General features: G+C 37.8%; 3 protein-coding genes across 19 annotated transcripts in view; 1 reads left to right on the top strand and 2 right to left on the bottom strand.

Annotated features, from left to right (window-relative positions):
* LOC111334549 (galanin receptor type 1) overlaps nt 1-13,877 on the top strand; it is a 55,705-nt gene extending 41,828 nt beyond the window's left edge. For 13 of the 17 annotated variants that reach the window (XM_088745983.1, XM_088745982.1, XM_088745986.1 and 10 more), the window contains 4 exons: nt 6,933-7,318; nt 10,326-10,577; nt 10,865-11,040; nt 11,671-13,877. In XM_088745983.1, coding sequence (XP_088602109.1) covers nt 6,948-7,318; nt 10,326-10,577; nt 10,865-11,040; nt 11,671-12,086 — 1,215 coding nt within the window. In that variant the 5' untranslated portion in view covers nt 6,933-6,947 and the 3' untranslated portion in view covers nt 12,087-13,877. Of the gene's footprint in view, nt 1-995; nt 1,139-2,049; nt 2,193-4,451; nt 4,534-5,889; nt 6,568-6,932; nt 7,319-10,325; nt 10,578-10,864; nt 11,041-11,670 lie in introns of those variants that run through there. The other 4 variants (XM_022940331.2, XM_022940327.2, XM_022940328.2 and 1 more) reach the window with 4 other exon arrangements.
* On the bottom strand, nt 13,712-17,325 carry LOC111334550 (uncharacterized). The gene is made up of 3 exons (XM_022940336.2): nt 16,696-17,325; nt 15,644-15,734; nt 13,712-14,749 (listed from the first exon to the last, which is right to left on the bottom strand). Exons 1-3 carry the CDS (start codon nt 17,248-17,250, stop codon nt 14,529-14,531), a joined length of 867 nt encoding a protein of 288 aa, XP_022796071.2. The 5' UTR covers nt 17,251-17,325; the 3' UTR covers nt 13,712-14,528.
* A 940-nt stretch (nt 17,326-18,265) lies between these two features.
* On the bottom strand, nt 18,266-24,011 carry LOC111334552 (ubiquitin-conjugating enzyme E2 E3). The gene is made up of 7 exons (XM_022940338.2): nt 23,444-24,011; nt 22,892-23,052; nt 22,443-22,493; nt 20,859-20,991; nt 20,235-20,279; nt 19,719-19,821; nt 18,266-19,112 (listed from the first exon to the last, which is right to left on the bottom strand). Exons 2-7 carry the CDS (start codon nt 23,032-23,034, stop codon nt 19,015-19,017), a joined length of 573 nt encoding a protein of 190 aa, XP_022796073.1. The 5' UTR covers nt 23,035-23,052; nt 23,444-24,011; the 3' UTR covers nt 18,266-19,014.
* Between the last annotated feature and the right edge of the window lie 277 nt (nt 24,012-24,288).

Here is a 24,288-nt window from a genome sequence, read left to right as displayed (position 1 = left end):
TGTAATTCTTTTAAGATGAGAAGTAATAATATTTTCAAGTTTAGACAGAGATTGTTCCATCAACAGGTTTAAGGAATTTGTACACGTTCTGATAAATTTAGGAAAGGTCTTCGGTCGCGGAACTTATCTTTTTCTCGAATAATCGTTTCTTTGTATTAAACTTTCATGTTAACAATATACTGTAAACATTTGGAAAACTCATCCGCTTAGCTAAGAAGAGCACATATGGCCTTAAACAATTCAGATTTTTAAAGCGCATAGATAGCTGTTAATGAACTCGTCCAAAAAATCAGAGCTCGCTCAACAACAGTCATAAGGATTTTTGTCTAAATGTTTGACTAATTTAAGACATAAGGTTAAAAATATTCAAACTTCCTGTTAATGAACTTAGCAAAAACTACCAGCGTCCTAAAATAGACTTTGTGATCGTTTTCCGTTCAGACAAACCAGCGCCAGTAAATTGTACCTCTAACGACACAAAATCGTTAACTCTCTGATGATTTTTTTTCCGATTTTATGTCATGTTGAGGTGAAACGTTGGGAAAAAAACGTCTGAAAATTAAATTGTAGAGAAAAGGAATTGTCTTTCCGATTTAACAATTGGACTCGTAGGCCTTGGTTTAAAGAAAAATTTAATGGGAGTATTCGAACCGTGTTGTTGACAACATAGCAATTTTAAAAAATGGCTGAATCATTGTAGCAATTAAGAAAATACGACAAAAAACTAAGAGTAGATTAAAAGCGGCGTCTCTTGAGTACAAGAAAAATTCAAGTTCTGATAAATTACCTGAGGTGTATCGTGTTCTGGCTCGTGGTAATCTCAATTCAGCCAATGTGAAAAACTGAAATCAAAACGAAACCTTGTGTAGGTGTAATTTGTTTCAATGTTTGCTCTTGGTTAAAGATTTCTTTGGTTATCTGGCTCTAAATCAACATTTGTACATAGATAGCATACAAACAACAGCGTGATGCATTTGTCATTTCCGTGGATTAAATTTGTTTAACCTCTTTGCTAATCCTGGGTCATTCTTCGAAACAAATCAATAAGTCGTAAAAAGAACATTTTTTTCTCATCATGAACTATTTGGTGGCCATCTTGGACGCACGTTCAGAAACGAGTTCTTCCTAGAAGAGAGGGGTATGCTTATCATCTGTTTCAACTTAATTCAATGCAAATTGAAAGCATGAGAAGATTTTTTTAAGGATGCGAGCAAAGGTTATTTAAGTTACTGCTGCTGAAAGCACCTCCTAAATGAAACCTCATTCTTGTTGAGAATTATTCTTTAATTGTAATCTTCGCATATTTTTTAGCAGACTTAATCGAAGTATTTTCAATTTAATACTCGACTTCTTCGGCATTTCCAAGCATTTCTGTCCATTGCTCGCAAACACCTTGTTTGCCAAATCAATTTCGATGTTAATAATAGACGTTGATGCGGCGATCCTATTCCAGCCAAGCATCATGAGAGAAACACGAAAATTTCAACTTATCCAGGAAATATCGACTTGCGTTTACTTTCGAAACTTAAATATTGCTCACGCGATTTACAGACTAGCTTCGTCTAGGGCCTCTAGTTGATTGCGATCGGAAATTACTTCCTCTCTCAGTTCAGTGTATACGCGCGCCGCTGACGTGAAAACCTTAGTTAAGTTATTACCATAGCCAATAAAAACCTTGTATCTTGTGGATATTTTCGTCATGCTGCGCGAATAATCTTTTGATCTCACGAAGAAAACACTTGTTTTTATGTTCCAAATCGGAATACCGACTTAACTTAAACAGCTAAGGAGGTTTTGTTTTCCTCTCTCCTTCGGTATTAAAAAAAAAATAGTTTTCGATAACACGCAGATGTAGTCGGTATTCCCGCAAAAGATTCCTACCTTTGTTGTGTTTATTCTTGTTGGTTATAACCGAAAAATTTGAATAAGTTATAGACAAGCGTCATTGAATCTAATTGCATCCGTGCGTGAGCATGGTTTGCTCGCTCTAATTTGATCATTACACTTAAATTAAAACTGAACGTGTATATACAACTACGCAGATGTTGAATAAATAACACAGCGACGGAGGGAAAAAACCTCTTGCGCCCAATCATATTTGCAGAATTCGTTAAGTGTCCATCTCGTTCGGTGATCCGTACGTGGCTTTCAGTCTGGGCTCCTCTCCGACTCACAGAACAGCCGTTAAAAGGGTACCTTTTCCTTGAGTAGTTTGTGTCCTTTAAAGTTAGAGCAGTCACAATTTAAAACTTAATTTCACTCTTGTCGAAAGATATCACATATCACACGCATGATCTCCAACCCAACTGGCCGTTTTGTAATGCTTCTTAAAGATTACAGTTTGTTCTATTTTTCCTTCTATTTGCGGTAGTTGAAATTTTTTACCAAGTGACTTAATATGAATTAATTCCAGTAATAAATAGTAGTTTTAAGTTCGCTTGTGTGCATTGTATAGCGGAATTTCCGTTGAATAGACATTGTTTTCAACCGTCGTTGATTAAAAGGATTTTCGAGGCAGTTAAAGAATTGAAAGTAGACATGAAAGCTGTAATTAAAACTAACGTAAAATATTTCAATTTTGCGAGTGGAATGATTTATAGCCTGCTAATCTGTTTGTTGGAGGTCTTTTTTGGAAAGAACAATGTATGGAAAGATGGATTGTTGTATGAGAATTGGATTTTCACTTATCTATTTCGTTATTTGGATTGTGTTCTTTTTTTTGTTTTTGTTTTTGATATTATCATCCAAGAGCCCGGCTAACGCTCGAAACGTCAGCTTTTGAACTCTTTACGGCGGCCAATTTACAATTTCAACTTCGTTGATATAACCAAATTGTCCGGTACAATAGTTGTCTTGCTGTACGTGACAAGGAATGTGGTGTCATTTAACTCGCCCTTGGCCTTCAAGGAAAAGGCAAACATTTTGAAAATTTAATGAAAACTCGAATATTAGTCTCCGTTGCAATAATTTATCTTGAAAATCTTCATCATTCTGAACAACTGTCACTAAACTTAACAACTTGCAATCTAGATACCACATAGTTAGCAGATCAATGTTGAGTACAAAAAAAAAAAAGAAAAATTAATAACCTCATATTTGATTCTTATGGTGATGCTTAATTTGTTTTTTTTTCCTTTAAATTCTAGTTTATTTGTTAATTTCATCTTAACTTTGAAATTTTTTTTTTTTCACGTTACAGACGAATAAAATCACATGCACGATACACGCTACTTACAGTTGATTCTGACATCGTCTACAATAGTCATATAACTAAACAATCTTAACACTGACGTAACAGAAAGATTAAACACTGCAAAACAGGAACTTAAAATACTTACAGTGCGCTACAGTATCTACTCCTAAAAAGACTTTCGGCAGTAGAAGTTTGAAACTTTAGAACGTTTGTTTTAAGCCTTATATGGAAATAGCGCACTAGGACATATTAGATTAGAATGCTTGTCATATTAGAAGATAAATGTATAGTAATTGGGGAATTTTTTTCGTAATAACGTTTTCAACCTCGAATTTCACTCGTGACTAAAGCTATGCAGGAGAAAGAGAAAGACATATTCAAATTTAAGCTCTGAAATATTTTAATAGAAATTACGGTCTTAATCGGATGAAAGTTTAAAAGAGTGATTTGTATAGTAGCAATAGCTTGGACAAGAAGAACCTAACTAGTTCACTTGACTGTTAACTAATTAACAAGGTTTAAATAAAGGTGCACCGAACGAAGTGTTAATTTTGAAGAAATGTGTTGAAAAAAAAATACAATTTGAAAGTGGACTGCTTGGTTTGTTTTCTTCTAGATGTTCCTCTCGATTTTCAACCAGATCAGTATCGGAATTATATTCATTTTGTGGAACATAAATTGGGAAGATTCATTTGGACAGGTCAATTTTGCTCGCTTGCACGTAGTTAGTTGGCATTTTTCCACAACAGTTGAACGAAGATCATCGGACTGGGAGCGTTTAGCATGGAAAGAATTTGCGGTTCTTGATAGACGAGGCAAAAATACATGATTAATTCAATGTGATGCATTGGTTGCTAATACTCTGAGTAATGAGGTATGGAAAAAACATCTTCCAGCCAAATGTGACATGATTTTTTGAGGCCTAAGGACATCGTTCCAATATGTTTTCAAAACCATCACAAATTATGATAATTGGAAAATTGTCCAATTTTTAATTACACTTTTCCTTTGAATCTAGTTAGCGTCTCGTAAAATTGACCGTCGACGTGCTCATTTTTCACATTTTTGTGGCACTTAAGAAACAAGGTAGAAGTGAAATTTAATCAGTTGGGAGGAATTCAGTAAAACATAAGATTAGCCGGTGCTGTATCCTCTCCATTATCTACCCGGATACAAATGTTGTATTTTTTTCACTTTTCAATAATCTCCTTAAATAATGAAGCCTACCTTCAAGGATTAGTTTGCCTATTTCGCTAATCCACAGGACAACATCTGGGATTAAATAACGCGAACAGGGGTTTCACTTTAAGCTCAAGATCGAATGCAAGATAACAGTTGATGTAAGTGAGTGGCGAATTGCTGAAATTTCAGTCATAATTATAAATGATTCTTGTTGTATTTTATAGATGTTGTAGTTCTAAAAGAACCGAAATAACAGACACGATTGAGAGAATTATCAGAGCTTTTTTTCCTCAGAAATCAATTACTCTGTTCTAGCTGCAAGAGGAATTCTTTTATCTGTGATTCGCGATATTTTTATTAATTTTGTAGAACATCATAGTTGTATTTTAAAAGCTACCTATGCGGTAATGTGTTTTGTATCACGACTAATCATGAGGAAAACTTCCTCGAAATCACAACGTTGCTTTGTAGAAACAAAACTTTTAGCGAAATACGACCAACTTTTTCAGCACGTGCCCCTCGACAGTCAAATACAATCTCATAGTTTTTGTGTCTTAAGCTTCGTTTTTTGCCCTCACATTGTGAACTTTCCCCCTAAAATTTTGGGAAAGTTTCAAAGATCTTAACTGTTCGAATTGTGCATGTTTAACAATGATTCAAATCGACAAGCCGAAAATCACCCACCCTCAGTTTTCTTTTTTTTATAATTTCCCTCTTTCTATATAACAGTCTTCACAGGAGCGTTCTATTAGATGTTTCGTTTTCATAACGCTAATCTCCAGATAACGAAATTTTTACATATGAAACGAAATGTTATTTGTAGTATGGTGGCGTTGCAGCTGTACCTGAAAAACATCACTTTGAAATTACTTTAAAACGTTATGAACGTGCTCGCAAAAAAGATGTTTTCGTTATGAAATTATACCTCCTTCCGCTAAGCGAACGTGTGAATTTTCAACAAATTACACAATAAACATTTTAAATATTTTTCGTTGAGTATATCCATTCTGGACCTTCAAAACTTAATTATTCACCGTGTTATTTTCGAGGAATAAGGTCTAATGTTCATTTCCATTTGAACTCATGATTCTGCTCAAGTGCCAATTTATTCAGTACCAGATACGGTTATTTCGAGCTTCAAATGCTTCATTTTTAGAAAAGATTTTGTATAGGCTAACGAGATAATTAGAAATCTTCAATTAATAGGACCTCCGCTCTAAGCTTGCGGAAGTAAGAGCGGCGCTACCTGTATTACCATCAACAAATCTCCATGTGTCATTTTCCATTAGCACATCCTAAGTGATTCTCAGTTGCTTTGGGCAAAATTTGCGTTAAAATACACGCCGGTTTTAACCTTGAAAACTGATTTCCTTTCAAATTGAAGTGCATTCAAGATGCCCGCGGCGCCCATTTCGCTTTTTACAACCTCGTTCAAAATAATACATGTTGGGCGATTCCAGAATTGATTTTATTTCTTCCTTTTTATAATTGACGATCCGGTCAACACAATTGCCACAAAGGCTCGTTATCAAGTTGAAATAAGGAAAATAACTTTAATAACTAAGTTTTTTTAGTTTCGTTTCGGCCGCGAGAATTTTATAACAGCCGTTGATTCGTATTTTTGCGGGCTCGTCAAAGCGCACCTTGATGTTCTATGTTTACTATACGTTGTATTCACTCACAGTCGATCTAATCCACGTTTGTTGCGCGATAATTAAAATGTAAAAGGAATAGTTCACAAAGGGACCTCTGTGAACGTGCAAACACAAATTGAGCCTAATCCGATCAACAGGAGTATTGTATGTTATGTTTTAAACCTGAACGCACGCAGGCATCTGTATACAATAAAAATCTCCCTAACATAAATCGTCTCAAGCTTGGCAAGAAAAGGCGCGAAAACAATAACGGAAGCAGGGTATCTGCGGAGGTTTAATGTGTCTTAAGGCCTTATAATGGAGTGGAACCTATTAATTGTTCCATTACAATATCGCCTTTCCGTGTGAACCCTGCTAATGATTTGCGGTCAAGCGAAAGTAGTTACGTTAGACGCACTGCACCAGTGATCAATTATACCAGCTCTTGAATTACGGGAAATTCAGTGTAAATTCATAATCGTCATAAGCAACGACTAGCCGTCGCGTCAAACCACACAACCGATGATCCACTTAGCTTAAGATTCAAGAGAGATTTTGGTGAGCAGTTTTTAGAACCTCTTAAAACTTAATAAGTTATTGTTTGCCTTTACAAAGTAATACTAGTGAAAATTCGCTTCTATTTTACACTGTTTTCCTCAAATATTGTCGTCACGGGCAAATCAGACTCACTGTTTTACCCTCAAATCGGGTCTTTTCTCCCCTTTTACATCGACCTCACCAAACACTTCGAGATCTAGATTTATAACTAATACATGAGTTAGGCGAGTTTTGTTTAGTTTGATCCAAATTGGTCTTCAGACTTGAGAGGTATCTGTTTCGCGGTGCAGAAGCCGGCGCTCTTGATTCAGGAACTTACAGTTAAAAGTAAGCTGCTTTTTTTTTGTTCTTTATGTATTTCTCAGATGAGTTGAAACGCAATGACCATGACAGATAATCTAACGGCGGGGAACAGCTCAAAAGACGGCTCGAAGGACATGGCCGAAAATTCGTTCTACTACATTCGACTCTTGTGTTACGTGATTATCTTCATCGTCGGTGTCATTGGGAATATCCTGGTCTGTTTGGTGGTTTGTCGCCAGCGAAAAATGAAAAACGTCACCAACTATTTCATCTTCAACTTAGCCGTAAGCGATCTCTCCGTATTGCTGATATGCATTCCGTTTGACTTCGGTGAGATTGTAACTGGAGAGTTCCCTTACGGAGCTGTGATGTGCAGACTCATTTATCCTCTACAAACCATGGCTACAACAGCATCTGTTGGCACGCTTGTAGCCATTAGTCTGAATAGGTAAGTTGGTTTCATTTTCCTTTGTTTTTCTCGGACTGATTCATTTATTCCACAGGACCGATAACGAGCTGCGAGTGTTTGTTATTAATGACTTTCGTTTTGATCAGCTCCAAAGGTATACGAATCCTGTCGCTTACCTATAGTAGCACGACATACTGTTTGTTGCTATCTCGATTTCAAAACTGAAGAGTGAATCAATTCATTTTTTGTTGAAATAAAACAACATGCCAAATGGTTCTAAATTCTGGGATTGCCGGAATAGCAACAAACAGCGGGATTGCCGCAATTGAGGTATCTCTGCGCGAGAAATGCAATGCCGACTGATGTATGGTTTGTTTTATCTCCTCGATAAAATGTTCTTTTATGTCAAACGGTTTTTTTTCTTTATTTTATTTTATTTTTTTGCACCGGAAATATGCATGGGCGCTGGCTTGATTTATACGAAGGAAACGGTTTAATCAGCTGACAAAACTGACATATACTTAGATGAATATAATTACTGTTTGAGAAATACATCTTCGTGCATTTTCAGTAGCGATAGTTCTTGTAGTAGCTAAATGATCTTTCTCTTTTCTTCTCGCTTCATTATAGCCACATGTATGTTATTTTTTTACTGTTTTTGTAGACGATAAAAATGCACACTAAGTGTTTGGCCTGCCTTCCTTATTCAATTAAGCTGAATAAGTGGAACGCTGCATTTATTGTTTGCAAAATTTGAAAGCAAACAGCACTTTCCTTGTTAAAGAAGCGTCACGGTTTTTGTCACCTAAAAAAGGTTTTACATTAAGTTCTATTACAAAGTAAAGGGACTATTCAACAGCATTTTCTAATGACTGTAATTACACGGCGACAGTCCATTAAAGGCTTTGAACAACAATAGATAAAGAACTATTTGTGACTTCTGAGAGCTGATAATGGGTAAATGATTCTTTATGCACTGTTAAAAGTCGTCACTGAAAATGTTTTAATCTGACTGAGAGATCATTTCTATACGATAGCAAGTTCTGTGGCCACGATATGCTCTTTTGTTTTAAAATCTGCAATTGAAACCTCTATTGGTGAAAACGAAGCACTTAAGACTCAAGTATTGTGAAGTACATTCATGTGGTACCGTTCAATGTCATAGACATTTCAATTTCATGTGTGGCTGTTTATAATGCTGCACAGGGTGCTTGTAACTTTTAAGTCAGTAGATTAAACCCTTGTGTGTGAGTGCGCCTGAAAAGTATTTGCTCGAGCTGCTGTACCTAAATCTCCTCCAACCTCTAAAACAAATGTTTTATACGTTTTAACCGTTAGCGTAAACAGCACGTTTGTAGTGCGGTTGCCGGTAGTTTTGAATCACTATTTTTTCCTTCTCAACCTTGAACATTTTGTAGTAGTGGGAGGGAAGATCAAAAGATTAATTTCGCCTCAAAACTGACCAAAACATGTTTTTACGCCTGAAAAGCTTGTTCGCCCACGTTGCATTCACGTACAAAGACGCACAAACATTGTTCAGTTATTGCATTTAGCTGACCAACCCACGCCGCACAAAAATTCAACAATATGTTCCAGTCGCTACAAGATATACAATCAGATTGTTTCTTCCTTTCAATGGATTTCCTTATCAGATTAGAGACTTCAGTATAAACAACTAAGATTTTTGATTAATCGTAATGCTCCTCGAGGCGAAATTTTAATCCGCTCTGCGGTGACAATGACATATTATCGCCCAGATGCATTACTCAGCAAACACAGGCGTCGGTCGCAAGTGTGAGTTACAAAACAGCTAAAGAATTGACAAAATAATTTGGACATATGAACAAAGTTGAAATGGTAAATTGGCCACCGTAACGATTACAAAAGCTGACGTTTCGAGCGTTAGCCCTTCGTCGGAGCGAATCATTGACAAGTCTTGAATTTAAAACGAAACGGATTTCCAATTCGAAGTCCACTCGCATTGAACATATGAGTAATCAGTGATTAAAAAAAATATATTATTTCCAACCCTTGTAGAACAATGAACAGCAACTCTTCGGCGACTTATGTCCTGTTATCGCTACAGTAGGTTTTAAGCTTTGCTAAAGAACGTGTCGAAATATTCCATGTCTTTCTGATAGAATTGGTAGCGAAGTTTTCTTCATGTAAATTTTCTTTTCTGTTAGTGCTAGACATTTAGATCCTAAATGGCATACCGTGACGTAGCTAATCTGTTCTCTTATTTCAATCTACGATAACCCAGAACAGACTGTTTTATGTTTACATCGTCACAAAATCTGCTATCAAACCAAAATCAGAGCTTCGGTACAATTATTAACACGGGATTATACGAGTTACGGTCTTGTTATTTGTGATCTACCAAACGGTGTTGCGTATAGAACTGAATTCAATTTCATCTTAAAATACGAATCGTTTTTAAAACTGTAGCAGTCGAAGAGAGAAACAAAATTAAAGTTCTCGCACTGTGGGTAAGTGAAAATTACTGCAAATTTCTAAAATTTTTAGTCCGACTTTTGTGGTGTTTAAAAACTTGTTTTGTTTGAAACCCCTCTTGCTCTGATTTATAGGCAGGTTTTTCGCCATTAGTTGAAAAAAATTGTTGTTTTTTTTTTATACCTCGGTTGATCGGTTTCGATTGGTTACACGGGGAATAAATATTAAAGAATGGATACTTCGTCTGAAATCATTGAGAACAAAAGCTAAGAAAAATGCTTTTGTCTCATTTGCGTGAAAAATCACCGGCAGATCGAACAGTTGCCTTCCACAAAGAAAAAAGTGAAATAAAACTGTTGTCACTTCGCGGATGGTGCTCAGCTAAGGCGGAACCTCCTGACCTGTCGCGCGAGTCTTGAATTTCACGCACGCGCGCGGAACGCTTCATTACATCTGTAGCAGCAAAAACAACAACAGCTTTAAGGTGGCTCGTACCAGTTTCCTCGCGCGGGGAACAGATCACTCTTGCGTCACGCGCGAGAGAAACGTGCGAAGGAAGCGTGAGATTAAATTGTCCCTTTTAAACCTTCAGGTTCATGGCAGTTGTGTATCCACTCCGTCCACAGCTACAGACTCGTGATGCCAAGAAGGTTATTGGGGTAATTTGGGTTTTTGCATTAGCTCTTGTATCGCCATACATGGCCGTTTTGGAGATGGACGTCTCTGGTACTGAGTGCGACGAAGATTTCCAAGAGAAAGGACTGAAAGCTGGTGTTTATACCATTTCGATTTTCCTTCTGCAGTATCTCGTCCCGTTGTCAATCATTGGACTCTCGTATATAAGGTAAAGGAACAGCGCAATCAATTATTCATTCTATCTATTACCTCCTTCGCGCGCCCGACCGCGGAGTAGGTAGCCTCCATTTCTTTGTCCTCCCTCGTTCCTTACCTCCCTTCGTCTAGCCGTCCTTTTAACCCGCCAAAAACCGGAAAATTTGTGGCGGAGCGCGCGAGAAAACACGCATGGAGTAACGCGTCTTCGTTCCTCGCGTGCGTTTTCGTTCCGGTGCACCGCTTCGTCCACGCGTGCCTCTTAAACGCGCAACTAACTTCCACTTTTCGTCCTGATAGAATTGGCCGAGATCTTCGCCCGGACAAAAGGTCGTATTCAAACGATGCCCTACAGCGCGACCAGGAAAAAGAAGCGCATAAAGTGATGAAGATTCTCACCGTTGTTGTAATAGTTTTTGCTCTGCTGATGCTTCCCAATCACATTTTCTTCTTGTGGCTCGACTTTGGTAATGGAGGTAAGTGATGAAAGTAAAAAATGTTTTGAATACTCACGTTCTTAAGGCATTAGTTGTACGCAGAGGTTCGTAATGTGCATTTTAAGTCAGATGTATACACCGAATGCAAATATGGCGTCCAATTTGAATTGCCATTGTTCTGGACTGACTAGCCTCGTCTTCATGTGGAAACACAAAAGGATTATTACATGCGTGAGAGGCTAGTCAGTCCAGAACAATAGCAATTCAAATTGGATGCCATATTTGCATTCGGTGTAGTGAGTGTTCCTCATTTTGCCGTCAAAGCCCTGCACACTACAATTTTCATGAAAGTTTCATGTTCCTGGCTGTTCATTTAAAAATCTTGCAAACAACAAGACTCATTATGTGTCACGTTCTCCGTTTTCTTTAATTCTTCCTTTTTCTCACTTGTCCTCACATCTTTTACCTTTCCCCACTCCACGACCTCAATGATTCTTTTGTCGCCTTTTACTTCCCCGTCATTCCTTCTCTAACACTATCTGTACCTTTTTTCTCCATTCCTTTACCTTCGACTTGTCATTCATTATACTCCCAGGCTTCCCACCTGAGAATTTCCCGCTAAATTTGCGGCGATTGCTTTGTCAGGTTTTACATTTTTTCTGTCAACAGACAGACACCCTAATGCTACTGGTATCATGCAGTTCTGTCAGATTTGTGTTTACGCAAACAGCGCCGCCAATCCGCTCATTTACAACGCTGTAAACGAACACTTCCGGGAGGGCTTCAAAACATATTTCCGCTCGTGGATTGAGTGCGTCCTCAAGATCAAAGGCAGCAATAGAAGAGAAGACCTAAATGTGGCCAACCGACAGAATGGGGCCAAACCCACGACGAGTTGCACTATCTGCAGCGGGAGCAGTGATACATCCCTAAATGGAACTCTTCACTCACAGAAGCAACAGTTACAAGTCAATAATAATGCCACGGCTGAAGTCTCGATGAACGGGACGACAGATGGTAAGGTCTTAATTGTAACTGAGTCGGACAGAGTGGAGGAACATGCAGAGTTGTTAACATCCGTGTAAAAAGAAGGTCGAACCCCCCCCCCCCCCTAGATAAAATGTGTTTGGAGCGCACAGGAGCGAGTTGCTAGTTCAAGGACACTGGTGGTTACAATGAGCAAGAGGAGCGTGTTTTGTTGTGTGAAAATTATCATGAAAATTCACATGTTTGAGGGTTATCCAGCTGGTCACGTCACGGCTAAGACTTTGAGGGTCTTTGAACCAAACGTTGCCTTCCTTTTACGCGCGATAGGAAACTATTGGTCAAAGCTTAAGTAAAACTTGGATGAAGCTCTGAGAATTGAGTGGAATAGTTGTCTAACAAAGAACCTTATTAAATCAGATTTATTTAAACTAGAAGACGGTTTTCCCCGACCTATGTAGGCCACAAAGAGATATGGGGCGAAAGTTCGTGGTCAAGAAACTAATCTCTATTTCTAATGTACATAGCTATGAACTCTGTGAATTTAGACAAACCCAAGACAGGTGCATGGCCTTTCACGTGCTTCCTACGTGGATAGACATTAAGTTCTACCCAAGTGCACTATACATCACGTGTTAACACACGTGCATTGCACATCAATGTAACATTTCTCTGCTTGTGATAAACAAGTAAAAATAATTTCTAAAGGAGATCTTTATTTCAGAAACCACACGACTTTTATTATTTTATTGGTACTATTTATTAGAAAAGGAAAAAAATTATCTGATGTCCGGAGACTGCACTTCCCCTCTGACTGGAACGATAAAGCTGACTTCAAAAGTTCTCCAGGACAGCTTTGACAAATTCACGTCTTGACTTAAGTATCTTACAGTTGATAATACTGAACCTTAAAGTGTCCATACGGCCAAAAGGGTTTTTATTGTTTTGTACTTCTTTAACCTGTAAAAAAGTATTCTCAAAAAAAAATTTGATTCTGACGCCTCTTCACCCTAAAATCGAGCTTTATAGTTCCCGCTTCTGCCACGCCCAATGAAGTTGACCGCGTAAGGGAAGATTGGTGATGAGCGACGTCACTCCAGGAGCGTCTCGAGCGTCGTGTTGTTACTTTGCTTGACAAAGCAGTACTTTTACAACACATCTATCGGGCATATGTCGCCGAAAACTCTTTACCTCACTGAAAAAAAAACAGTGAAATGAACCACGGGCGGGATTTGGCGCGTTCCTGATTTGACGTCACGACCCATTCTGAACCCAATCTCTTTTTTGCCCCGACTCACGGTCACCTTCAATGGGCGTGGCCAAAGCGGGAAGTTTAAAGCTCGATTTCAGGGCGAAGACTCGTCAGAATCCAATTTTATTTAAGAATACTTTTTTTACATGTTAATAAATACATACCAAAACTATAAAAACCCTGTTGGCCGTATAGTCACTTTAAGCCAAGGCTGTAGTCTAGCAGTGCCCAGTGGCCCCTGGCACCTTACTTTTGCTCTTGGGTGACTCAGGAATTTTAGTTTTTTCACACAAAGCATATGCTGGGCACCCTAGATTTCACAGTTTCAGAGCACTGGGCTCCATTCAATTTTCCTTAGAGCACAGCCTGGCCTTAAGCCAATACCTCTATTTAGTTTAAATACTTATTTACTAATCACAGCAATTTCATTATTCCTTTTGGCAATTTTGTAGTGCATGCCCTAAAGAAATACTATTAAAACAAAAAAATACTATTTATTGCTGAATTTTGAACTATATTACAATTTTATGAGTACTTAAAAATCTGCTTAAGTTGCAAGGGAACTTTCCAATCTGTAACATTATTTACTACAAACTTGCACCTCGAAGATAGCAAACTTCAAATAAACAGCAGAAAACAGTATCAGTATTTACTTTTCTCTGGGTACATTTGTAAGGACTTCATTCTTCTGCTCTCTCACCACTTGCACTACCAGGTATGGTTTGAATGTAGCACCTTTTAAGTAGAGGGAAAAGGGGACAATGAAAGGGCACCCCCCCCTCCCTTCTCCAATTCTCCAACCCAACTTCCTTAGCCTCAACCAAAGTCTGGTGCATCCTTGTAACTTCTCTATAATTTCATAATTTGGTTAAATCAATCAAGTTGAAATAGTAAGTTGGCCACCATAAAAAGTTAAAAGCTGATGTTTCGAGCGTTTGCTCTGATGAAGGTCTAATGCTTGAAAGGTCAGCTTTTTAACTCTGCAGTGGCCAGTTTATTATTTCAACTTAGTTAATAAAACCAAATTATCTTGTTACCCCCACTGACGCAGCCCCACATTTTCTTTAGAAACGTATCCCATTCATTCATTTCTCTATAATTTTGTTAAGTTCTGCTCAGAGAGAGGTATGGTGAGATTTCAAGGGGGCTATTCAAAGATTTACAGTTTCTTTATATCGTTTCATCCATTCTATGCCTGAAGAAGAATGCATACTTTGCAAACACACCTCGTTTCAGGCTTACATTAAACTATGTTTCCCTCCTATGGTTTCACCACTTTAAAAAGTTATCTTCAATAGCGGCGTGGATCATCTAAGCCAAGCTCTTCAACAACAAAACCATCCTCACCAACTGGTTTGTCAAGTTTTATACCATACTCAGTGGCTTGACGAAATCTCTCTTCCTCCAGAAAGGCTCTTGATTGGTCATCATACTCTGGCCCTAGAGTCCAAAGCTTCTCCAGTTCATACACCTCCCGCACTTCAGGAAGAAAGAAGTGCACAACAATGTTACCTGCAAAAGAAAAGTAAATGTTTGCAAAATTCGTTCACTGTGGTTTATGGAGCACCTCTGTGTTTAGCCTGTTCCAGACACTCAGCAAGTGAAACAAACTGCATGAGTAATGCACCAATCAGTTTGATGATTGAAATCCCCCCTCCCCCCCCACTCACAAGTAGCCTGCAGAGACAGAATTTTGACAAGCAAGTGCTCAGGTATTTTCTTAGTGAAAATTATGGCCACAATCTTTTATTTTAATGGCAGTGGAAGGCTGGGGAGAGAAAGAAATTTGTATTGGGGAGTGAACAATGGTCAAAAATAAGGGTGGGGTGGGGGTGGGGAGTGAATATTACGCCTTTCACCACCCCTTTTCCCCTCCCCCCCCCCCCCCCCCCCACTGTCACCTCCATCATCCATCTCCTAATCAAACATGGCTGGTTGAAAAAACAATTGGGAGATTTTTAATGTTAACTCTCCCTATTAAGATGCCTGCACTGCAGGCCACACACAGGCAATCCATGGGCATTTGACTGTCCTCCATGCCTAGCGGGTGGGGAATTTGAGCCTTGCCAGGGTGGGGTGAGGCATTTGAACTAGAAATGTCAAGTGTTTCCAGTGCAATACACATGTTTTAATGGAGGAATGAATTTAAAGGAAAAGAGTCTACTTTTATGAGCAAATGGCTAAGAAAGAAAATTTCCACAAAGTAGAATGAGCTTTGTACTGATCAACACATAGTAGTAGAGGAGTGGAAAAGGAGGGAGGTCTGGGTCATATCTCGAAAAAGAAAAAAAAGAAGCCACTGAATTCTGAACATGTTGTTGACTCTCCTCATACCAAGTGCCTGCTGAAAGTCTGCCACTCTAAAATTCAAAGGTTTAGCTATAAACACAGCATGACCATTCTTACCTATATCTAAGGCTACCCAGTGATTACTCTCCATTCCTTCTACCACAGGATACCCACCTTTTCCAATGCCTTGTAACATTTTACCTCTGAACTGCAACAGATGGACTCATGTTAAACATAAAGGAAAGATTTCTGTATAACCCCATACCAATAAAAAAAAACAAAGCCGAAGTCCCAAAGGTAATCCATTGTTTTGTCTGTTTTTTTTTATCCAAGAGTTGTATGGGATTATACAGAAATCTTGCCAAAATAAATCATCCACACTGACCCTTTCGCCCCCAGAACTGATTGGCATCTTAGTTCTCCATACATAATCACTGTTGAATTGAACACTGTGTCCATGAGATAGAGGTGAATGATCACCCACCAGAGAACCTCTTGATCGTTGAATGTATTCTCTAAATCACTAACGTAGGAAATGTATGGAGGATGGTATCACAAATATACTTAATAATTTTGGCATTTAAAGGTTACGACTAATTCCATCACCAGTGGCTGTTTAAGTGAAAAATTCTTGCAAGCAACAAGCCTCAGCTGCAAGCTCCACTTCCGTGTCATGAGTGTCTGCTTACATGAGCTCAACTTCAGGTGTACCTGACTTATTCCTGGGGTCTTTTGCTTCCTTCCCCAATATCGGTATGCAAATTCTCTATAATGTTCTCTAATGACCCTGACCCAAATATTCTCCATCCAACCCTTCCTTCTACTCAGGTAATAAGCACATATTATTACACGACTCGGGCAGTCAGAGGGCCAATAACTAAAATCAACCAATCAAAATGCTCTATTGCTGGTCCAATATTCTCTAATTATTGGACCGGGCACTGTCCCGAATGGTCCCGAATGATACCGCACTTGTGTCCCTTTGAACTTCAGTCGTGTAATAAATCTCTTATTAACCAAGCTTGCTCGGGACCGTACTGGAAGAATATCAGCCCTTGGTCTTTTATGTACAGACCGAGCGCAGCGAGGTCCGTACTGTCAAGACCTCAGGCCGATATTCTCCCAGTAGGCCCTCACGCTTTGTTGATGAGATATGTATATTGGCCTACCAGTTGTTCCAGATTTTTCGCCATTGCCCTGATATGTCTTGTAGAGACACCGCTAACAACAACGAAGTAGTCTACATAATTTTGCCTGATTCCTCTTGTTTTGATCACACAAATATCCACCGCACTCTCTTTTTTAAGGAAGTCTACGAGGTCTTCCACATTCATATAACCATTTTGATCTAGTTGGTACTGTTTAACTGTTGCACGAGGCTCCGTTTGCTTGTGTGGGATATCAACATCTTCTTCGTAAAATTCTGAATTCAATTGAGAAATGATCGTCCCTTTGTCCTTTACACTGGCACTTGTTTCTTCGTCAATCGATATACTGCTTTCTTGAAGAAGACGGTATGCAGTGCTAATACATCGAAATGAAGGTTTGAAGAATCTTTCCTTAGAAGCAAAAAAATTGTAATAGTTGTGAACTGGAGGTTCGTAAAGTTTGGCGGATCCAAAATTCCTAGAGACGTTTGACGAACAAAGACCAAAATTGAGCCGTGTATTTAAGACATAAAACGTTCTTGCGTGAAAAAAAAGGGTAAACCTCCGCAAGGACATGACTTGAACAGCTAATTCAAGCTAGCACATGCATCCTTCATCCGCCATCTTCGAAATCTGTGCCTCGTTTCGAGGCAGTCAATTTTATACGGAGTAGCGGTACGGCAAGGAGACGTCAGAGACTCGCTGAGTAGGGGTTGAAAATATTGTAAGGGACTGAGGGGCTGAGTGAAAGGGTAGTAGAAAGCTACAGAAAGAATCCAAGGAAAATCCACCCCTGTGACACCCAAGTAGGGGATAAGTGGGGATAGGTTGAAGGGATCCGAGGAAAATCCATCCCTGTGACACCCAAGTAGGGGGTAAGTGGGGATAGGTTGAAGGGATCCAAGGAAAATCCACCCTTGCGACACCCAAGTAGGGGATAAGTGGGGATAGGTTGAAGGGATCCAAGGAAAATCCACCCTTGCGACACCCAAGTAGGGGATAAGTGGGGATAGGTTGGTTAGAGATTTTGTTCAAACCAGCTTCTCTGTAAGAATTTGGTATTTTCCACAGGGCAGACTGATGTAGTTTTATCATTAATTAACATTTGTCACCTAAGATAACAAATGTTGTCATTATTACTTAGGATCAGATTCACCCAAAGGACCTCTCTTCCTTGAGCCAGTCACACAGCTTCCAATTAATTCTTATCCTTAAATCTAATTGATAGATCTGGGGTTACCCCAGTGAACAAAGGACCTTTGAAGTTGTTTTGGTTTTTTGTTAGCGTTAACTGACCCTTTGGGCTATTTTGTTTTAACATTTTCTTTTTCTTTGTTCTACATCACTTATGAAAGTGACAGATTCTTAAATCAGGGACGATCCAAAGATCACAATCATTCTCTCCTCTACGCATCTGTGTGAAAGTTACAGTAGAGTGTTTCTACAATGAGAAGAGCAACACTGATAACTTTGTCTTAATCATAAAATGTTCGCAAAATTACAAATCACAATGTATTTATGACTAAACCAAGGAGACTAGCTGTGAGACATTTGGACACAAGCCACTAAGAAAAAGACTACTATAAAACAGTTGAAAATAAATAGTTTAATACTGGTGAAAATTAATATTTCTGTACAACAATGCAGTCTTTACAATCTTAGTATTTCCCTCATATATAAACTAACAATCTAGATTAGCCATCTATGATTACCAAAATGCTGGAGCAGGAGAAGAAGAAAAAAAAATAGGCAAAGAGGTTGAATGAATAACAAAATCTTGCAGCTGAAATTTTACACAATTTCATATGCATTTTAAATGAATGCATCCCTGAAACCAATCATTTTGTCCACTCACTGGAAATTATCCTGCCATTTTTAGCTGTCATTTAAACTATAAGATTAGAGTAACTGAAAGAAAAAGATTATTTCATTCACAAGTAATAAGCAGAAGGTTAAAACTGGTCTGGTTGCAAAATATTATAACCAATCTGACCAAAATAAAAAGAAATAGAGTGTGCTCAATTGTATCAATTTAGACACATGCATAACAGCATACTATTTCAATGAAACTTTCCTCTTGTCAGGAAATTAAGAATTGAACAGGCCTCATGAGCAGGCAATACATAAACAGTACAAGCAGTATAAATATAAATATTATTTTTTAAGCATAAACTAAATTGAGCGATTACAAATTTAAGAACTTCAATTAATTACGTAGAAAAGATTAACATATTCAGTAATATAACCTATTTAGCCACACTTGCTTTCCCTATCAAAATCTGAAATATACCATTAAAATGGTTTTAATAAATAGTTACTCAGCATTTTATATTTCTGTCATCATGTCGCAAATCTCCTCGTCCATTCCTTGGCAATCCTGTCATGTTCTTCTCTGTCATTGACATATTGTGTTGCAATGCTTCCAACAAGTGGGTCACCTGAGAAAATAAATTGCATCTAGTACAATATTGTCTATCAGAGCTTATAAATTATTCTATTTGCATGAAAAAAAATCAAATTGATGCAGACTTGAAAACTAGTCAATCTAATTAATTCAATTCCTCTCTTTCATGTTTAAAACTAAAAAATTACTTGTAACAAAGATTTGAAAACAATGTAGTGTAAATGATCAGGCTTGCGTGGGAGTGAATTTTCAGCAAAGTACATAAAAATACTCTCTTAAAATAAATATCCAATAGCAAGTTGATAATTATATTTATTACACGACTCGGGCAGTCAGAGGGCCAATAACTAAAATCAACCAATCAAAATGCTCTATTGCCGGTCCAATATTCTCTAAGTATTGGACCAGGCACTGTCCCAAATGGTCCCGAATGATACCGCACTTGTGTCCCTTTGAACTTCAGTCGTATAATAAATCTCTTATCAACCAAGCTTGCTCGGGACCGTACTGGAAGAATATCGGCCCTCAATCTTTTTTGTATGGACCTTGCTGCGCTTGGTCCATACTGTCAAGACCTCGGGCCGATATTCTCCCAGTACGGCCCTCGCGCTTGGTTAATAAGATATATAACTACACATACCTGGATTGCAGTCTGTCAGAAGTGAGCAGACAGAAAGAAGAACTTTGGAAATGGTCAGAGCTGGACTCCAGTTATCTTTTAAAATATCCAGACAAATCACTCCCTAAAAGACAATATTTATAAACAATTAAAAAAAAAAATACATGTACCACCTTAAAACTTGAAATGTTCAGTACCAAATATTAAACTTTTTGTTACTTTTAGAAGCAATTCAGGGGCAAAACAAAAATTCACTTAATAGATAAACAAGAAAAGCAATAAATTTACCCTTTAGCCCTCAAGAGTGACTAACATCGAATTTCTCCTTACAATATCACCCCTGAATCACACAGTAAGGTCACAAGAATATAATGGAAATGATCACCAAGTAAAGAAGCTCTTGTTTGTTAAACAAATTCTCCTTGTCAGCACCTTAGGAAATGTATAGAGAACAGTATGGAGAATATACAAAATGATGTTTGGGTGTACAGGTTAAAATATGTGCATTCCTTAAAATGAGTTTGTTTGATCTGTTACCTGGCTGTTTATATTGCAGTGGTAAATGCGAGTTCTAAAGGTGACCTATAACATTAAAAATAAAAGAGAATTAAGTTATACTCATACAATAGAAGCATAAAAAACATCAACAATTTAAGGCCTTACACTCTGTGGAAGATCTCAATAGCAGTTCTCCATACTGACCTTTATACAATTTTTATGATGTTAGTTTGGAGAATTTGGTATTGGATCAACTTATAATAATCCCCTAATTGATACTTTTTCTTTATTCCCATATCACTTGTCTGCTTGATATTGATATCTCCTGCATCTGTTAATTAGTTAATTTGGTTAGGCAGGGGATGTTAAAGAACCCACTCACGAGATTACTGTTATGTGGTCTCGCCTATTTATTGGGAATTGGGGGGGGGGGGGAAGGGGGCATCTTCAAATAAGTTTCCTTCGATTGTTTGTAAACTGCTGATGTAGTCTGGCCAAAGTCCCCCGAAAAGTGGTAATTTGATGCGCATTTGATCATATCCATATGTTAATTTGTGTAATATAAATATTAAATTATTATTATTATTATTATTATTAGATACCGTAAGAAATTCTGTCTTGGTCATTCATGGGAGTTATAGGAATAAAAAAAGAATTTATTACCTTTGGTGGTTTAAAAGGATATTCAGATGAAAACTGAATATCAAGGAAAAATACACCTCCTTCATACACAGATCCTTGGGGACCAAGGATCGTTGAATGCCACTCATACAGATTGTCCCCCTTTGGGCCCGCACTATATACAACACAGAAAAATGTAAAAATAGATCAGTTTTGGTATGCTTGTCATTAATTAAATGCTTGACAACCTACATCTATAACATGTCACATTAACCTTTCATTGTGTAAGGGTCTCATGATTCTGAATTATCTGTTCTGGGTTAGTTTACATTTTCATTGTAGTTCTATAGCCTTGCAAATGGTTTCGTCTTTTGTATTTTCTTTTTACTGTTAGTTAACTCTTAGACTTACCCTTCTACGTGACCAATTTAAGCCAAGTGTCGAAAATGTGGAGAAAGCTGTATTACGTCTCCCTATTAAGTCTATTCATTTGATTTTATGATTATGTTACAACGCTTCGGTCAACTCCCACTCACAGCTCTTCACTTATTCCAATAAAAGGACACAAAAACTAATTAACATATCATACAGTTTCCAACTCAAGGTTAACTTTAAATCCTAGATTAGCGTTAATCCCCTTTCACACAACCCAGCCCTACTTTGTGTGAAGGAATGGCAATCACACATGACAAACCTTTGAAGAAGACCTTGTAGTTAAAATTTTCTCTTGGATGTTTTTTTTTTTTTTAACAGTTTGAATTACTTGTATAAATTCCTTATATGAAATTATATAATCATAATTTATATTGGCCATAGAATGAAAAAAAAATCAGACAAAAAAAGAGTTTAAACCAAAACAGATAAAAAACTTAAACCAACTGCTACAAACAAAAATGATTCGCAAATTCTACAAATTCTACATATCAAACTAAAAATTATGAGCTCCTCAGCAATGCTATAATCAGGACTTGTCTCGACAAAGTTAAGAATATTATCTTTTACTTGATTATCATAAATGGTTGACATGTTTTTGTGTGATTTGATCGAGATGCAATTAAACCTAATTTTGGAAAGTTATTGATTTATACCAGAAAATTTTTGAATGGAAATATTGGAATACAAAAGATTGCACCAACTATAATTAAAATTTTACATCAAAAGGAATTTAATAATCACATATTGGACTCAAGAGAAAATCAGTGATTTGTAGCATTATATGCAAAAAAAACATGGGAAATTATCAAATATTAGTTTTTGTTCAGAAACATTAATTGACCTCGGCATTAAAATAAATATTGCTTTAGTACTTTGTGAATTTTGTATTGAAATACCTTAATTATTTCAAACATAGTTAAAATTCTATCACGCCACAATTATCCCACGTGTTTTACAGGAATTAATTCGTCTGACATTCCTAAGACTATAATACCTAGCTAAATCCCGTATGAAGGAAAATAACTTATCCAGATTCTTTCAGTTTTAATCAGCTGTTTAAGTGGTGTGTATCAGACACGTTAATTTGTAAACAATCAACGCCATTCCTCCTTCGCAATCGTTCTTTCAACACGGAAAATGTTAACTGCGACTGCAGCCTAAATCTCGAAAGCGTATTAACAAATCTTTTACCTGCAGTTAGGTGGCGGTTCAAGGGTTATTTCAGCCAGTTCTCGTTGAATCCTGTCCGAAATTGGAAACAAAGAACTCAGATTTACCAGTAACAGAAGGATGAAAGTTAGAAGAAGTGTTTGTTATTGTAAATTGATGTGCTGCTCGAATAACTTACAACAGGAAACCGAGATTAGATCTTTCAATTGCGGAATAGATTAAACCAATCTCTAGAGAAAGGAGTTTCTCTGGTATTTTCATGACAAACCTGCAGGCTGAAAACTTAAAGCTTACCGAATACTCACGCGACAGGTCTTCTCGTTAGACGAAGACGAACTCTTTCAATCCCCAAGTAACTCATAACTTAACCGACCGTAAAGCCCTCCTATATTAGATACAACCTAAATTCCTTCTACCTTGAATACACCTCTTAGACTGGTAACAACACTCCTAAATGATGATGATTATACCTCTTCGCTGCCCCGCTCAGTGTCTTTGGTGGTCTACTTGGGGCGATCTTAATTTCTTTTCGGATTTGCGTTCCCCGGTTCCTTTGTTCATTTCCTGCTTCAGTTGCCGGGCCTGGTATGTTCCTTGTATTTTGATCGGCCATTTTTAAGGGCTACGCAGCCTGTCAAAGAAGAGCGATTGTCATAACGAAGGACTGCGAAGGTCAGAAAAATCTCAGTGAATATTCGGGATTCCCGGCGAAGGGGCGGTAATTTTAGACAAGCGGTTCAATCACAGCGGGGGATTATCTAGACAAGAAGGCTGGATTCTTTTCAAATTGTACATTAACTGGAAGCAAAAAGTACAAGATTTCATCTGTGTTAATGTTTGTTAGAAAAGACTTCGACATGCCTGAATTTGTGGGGAAAAAAATTACATTTAGGATAAAACTGGTATCTTAATGTTCATTAAACCTACGAGCACGAAACGTCGAGTACATGTATGATCTCACTTGGGTTTTCCTCTTAGCTATCAAAAACCCAAGCAGTGATCCTTCTAAATGAAGTACTTACAAATGCAGTATAGTCTGAAGAATGTGTCAGCTCAAATGCAGGCCAATCAGTCTTCTCGAAAGGCCAATATATGAGTTCAAAGTTAAGCAGATCGGCCAGGTGGTTAGATTGTAGACAAGACAAGTACCGAGCTCTCCGGCAGTTCGCGTCTCACCAGTCGGGAGAATGAATGCAATTGAAAACACGATGAGGACGAAAGCAGCTCTTGAAGTGAACAGCTTGAGTGCTTAATTCAGTTCTTCGTATCCCAAGCTCAAGTTCTTCCTAGTGTGTGAAGAATAAGGACTTACTCTCATCCCTTGCAGAAAGGCCGATGAAGAAGATCACGCCAGGTGATATTCAGCTGAGAGTCCTTCTAGCATCGAAATCATCAAATAACATTCGCCAAATTATGAAATGACTTCTTGCTAAAAGAGCCAGTAGTTTATCTCTTAAGACGTCTCAGCAAGGGATCAAAACTTGAAATAACACGACGGCATATACTTCCACAAGTGATATCGAAATAGTGTCTCAAAAAGAACAAAGAACCTTGCTCCCTTGGGAATAAGAACTAATCATGTGAAATACTCAGGGGAATTGGATTGAGACAGGAGTCCATAGGCTCTTGATTGAGAAGAACTGGTAACGAGAAGCACAGTCTGCCCATCCACGATCATGAGTCTTATGACAGAATTATCAAAATAAATTGAAAAGGTGAATGAGTGGATAATCGAAAATAATAAACTTATCATCAGCAAACATGGTGGAGTTGAACTTACAATGCCATATTTCTCTCTCAAAAAAGAAAGATTTTATTGAAGACTTTAGGTCGATCCACATATGCATTTTCTTTTAGTTTCGCTTGA

The sequence above is a fragment of the Stylophora pistillata genome, chromosome 14, assembly GCF_964205215.1.
Source record: "Stylophora pistillata chromosome 14, jaStyPist1.2, whole genome shotgun sequence".
Taxonomy (NCBI): domain Eukaryota; kingdom Metazoa; phylum Cnidaria; class Anthozoa; order Scleractinia; family Pocilloporidae; genus Stylophora; species Stylophora pistillata.
This window is presented reverse-complemented; position numbering and strand designations above follow the sequence as displayed.

Bases quoted from the DNA above. Each gene is read 5' to 3' on its own strand.
- LOC111334550 (XM_022940336.2), bottom strand. From the start codon at position 17,250: ATGTCCTTGCGGAGGTTTACCCTTTTTTTTCACGCAAGAACGTTTTAT. The intron at 15,735-16,695 runs GTAGGCCAATAT...CATCTGTTGCAG, and splicing joins CGAAAAATCTGGAACAACTG to TTCAGAGGTAAAATGTTACA. The intron at 14,750-15,643 runs GTAAGAATGGTC...TTTCTTTTGCAG, and splicing joins CTGGGTAGCCTTAGATATAG to GTAACATTGTTGTGCACTTC.
- LOC111334552 (XM_022940338.2), bottom strand. From the start codon at position 23,034: ATGGCCGATCAAAATACAAGGAACATACCAGGCCCGGCAACTGAAGCA. The intron at 20,992-22,442 runs GTAAAAGATTTG...TGTTGTATATAG, and splicing joins GAACCGCCACCTAACTGCAG to TGCGGGCCCAAAGGGGGACA. The intron at 19,822-20,234 runs GTAACAGATCAA...ATTGTCTTTTAG, and splicing joins ACTGCAATATAAACAGCCAG to GGAGTGATTTGTCTGGATAT.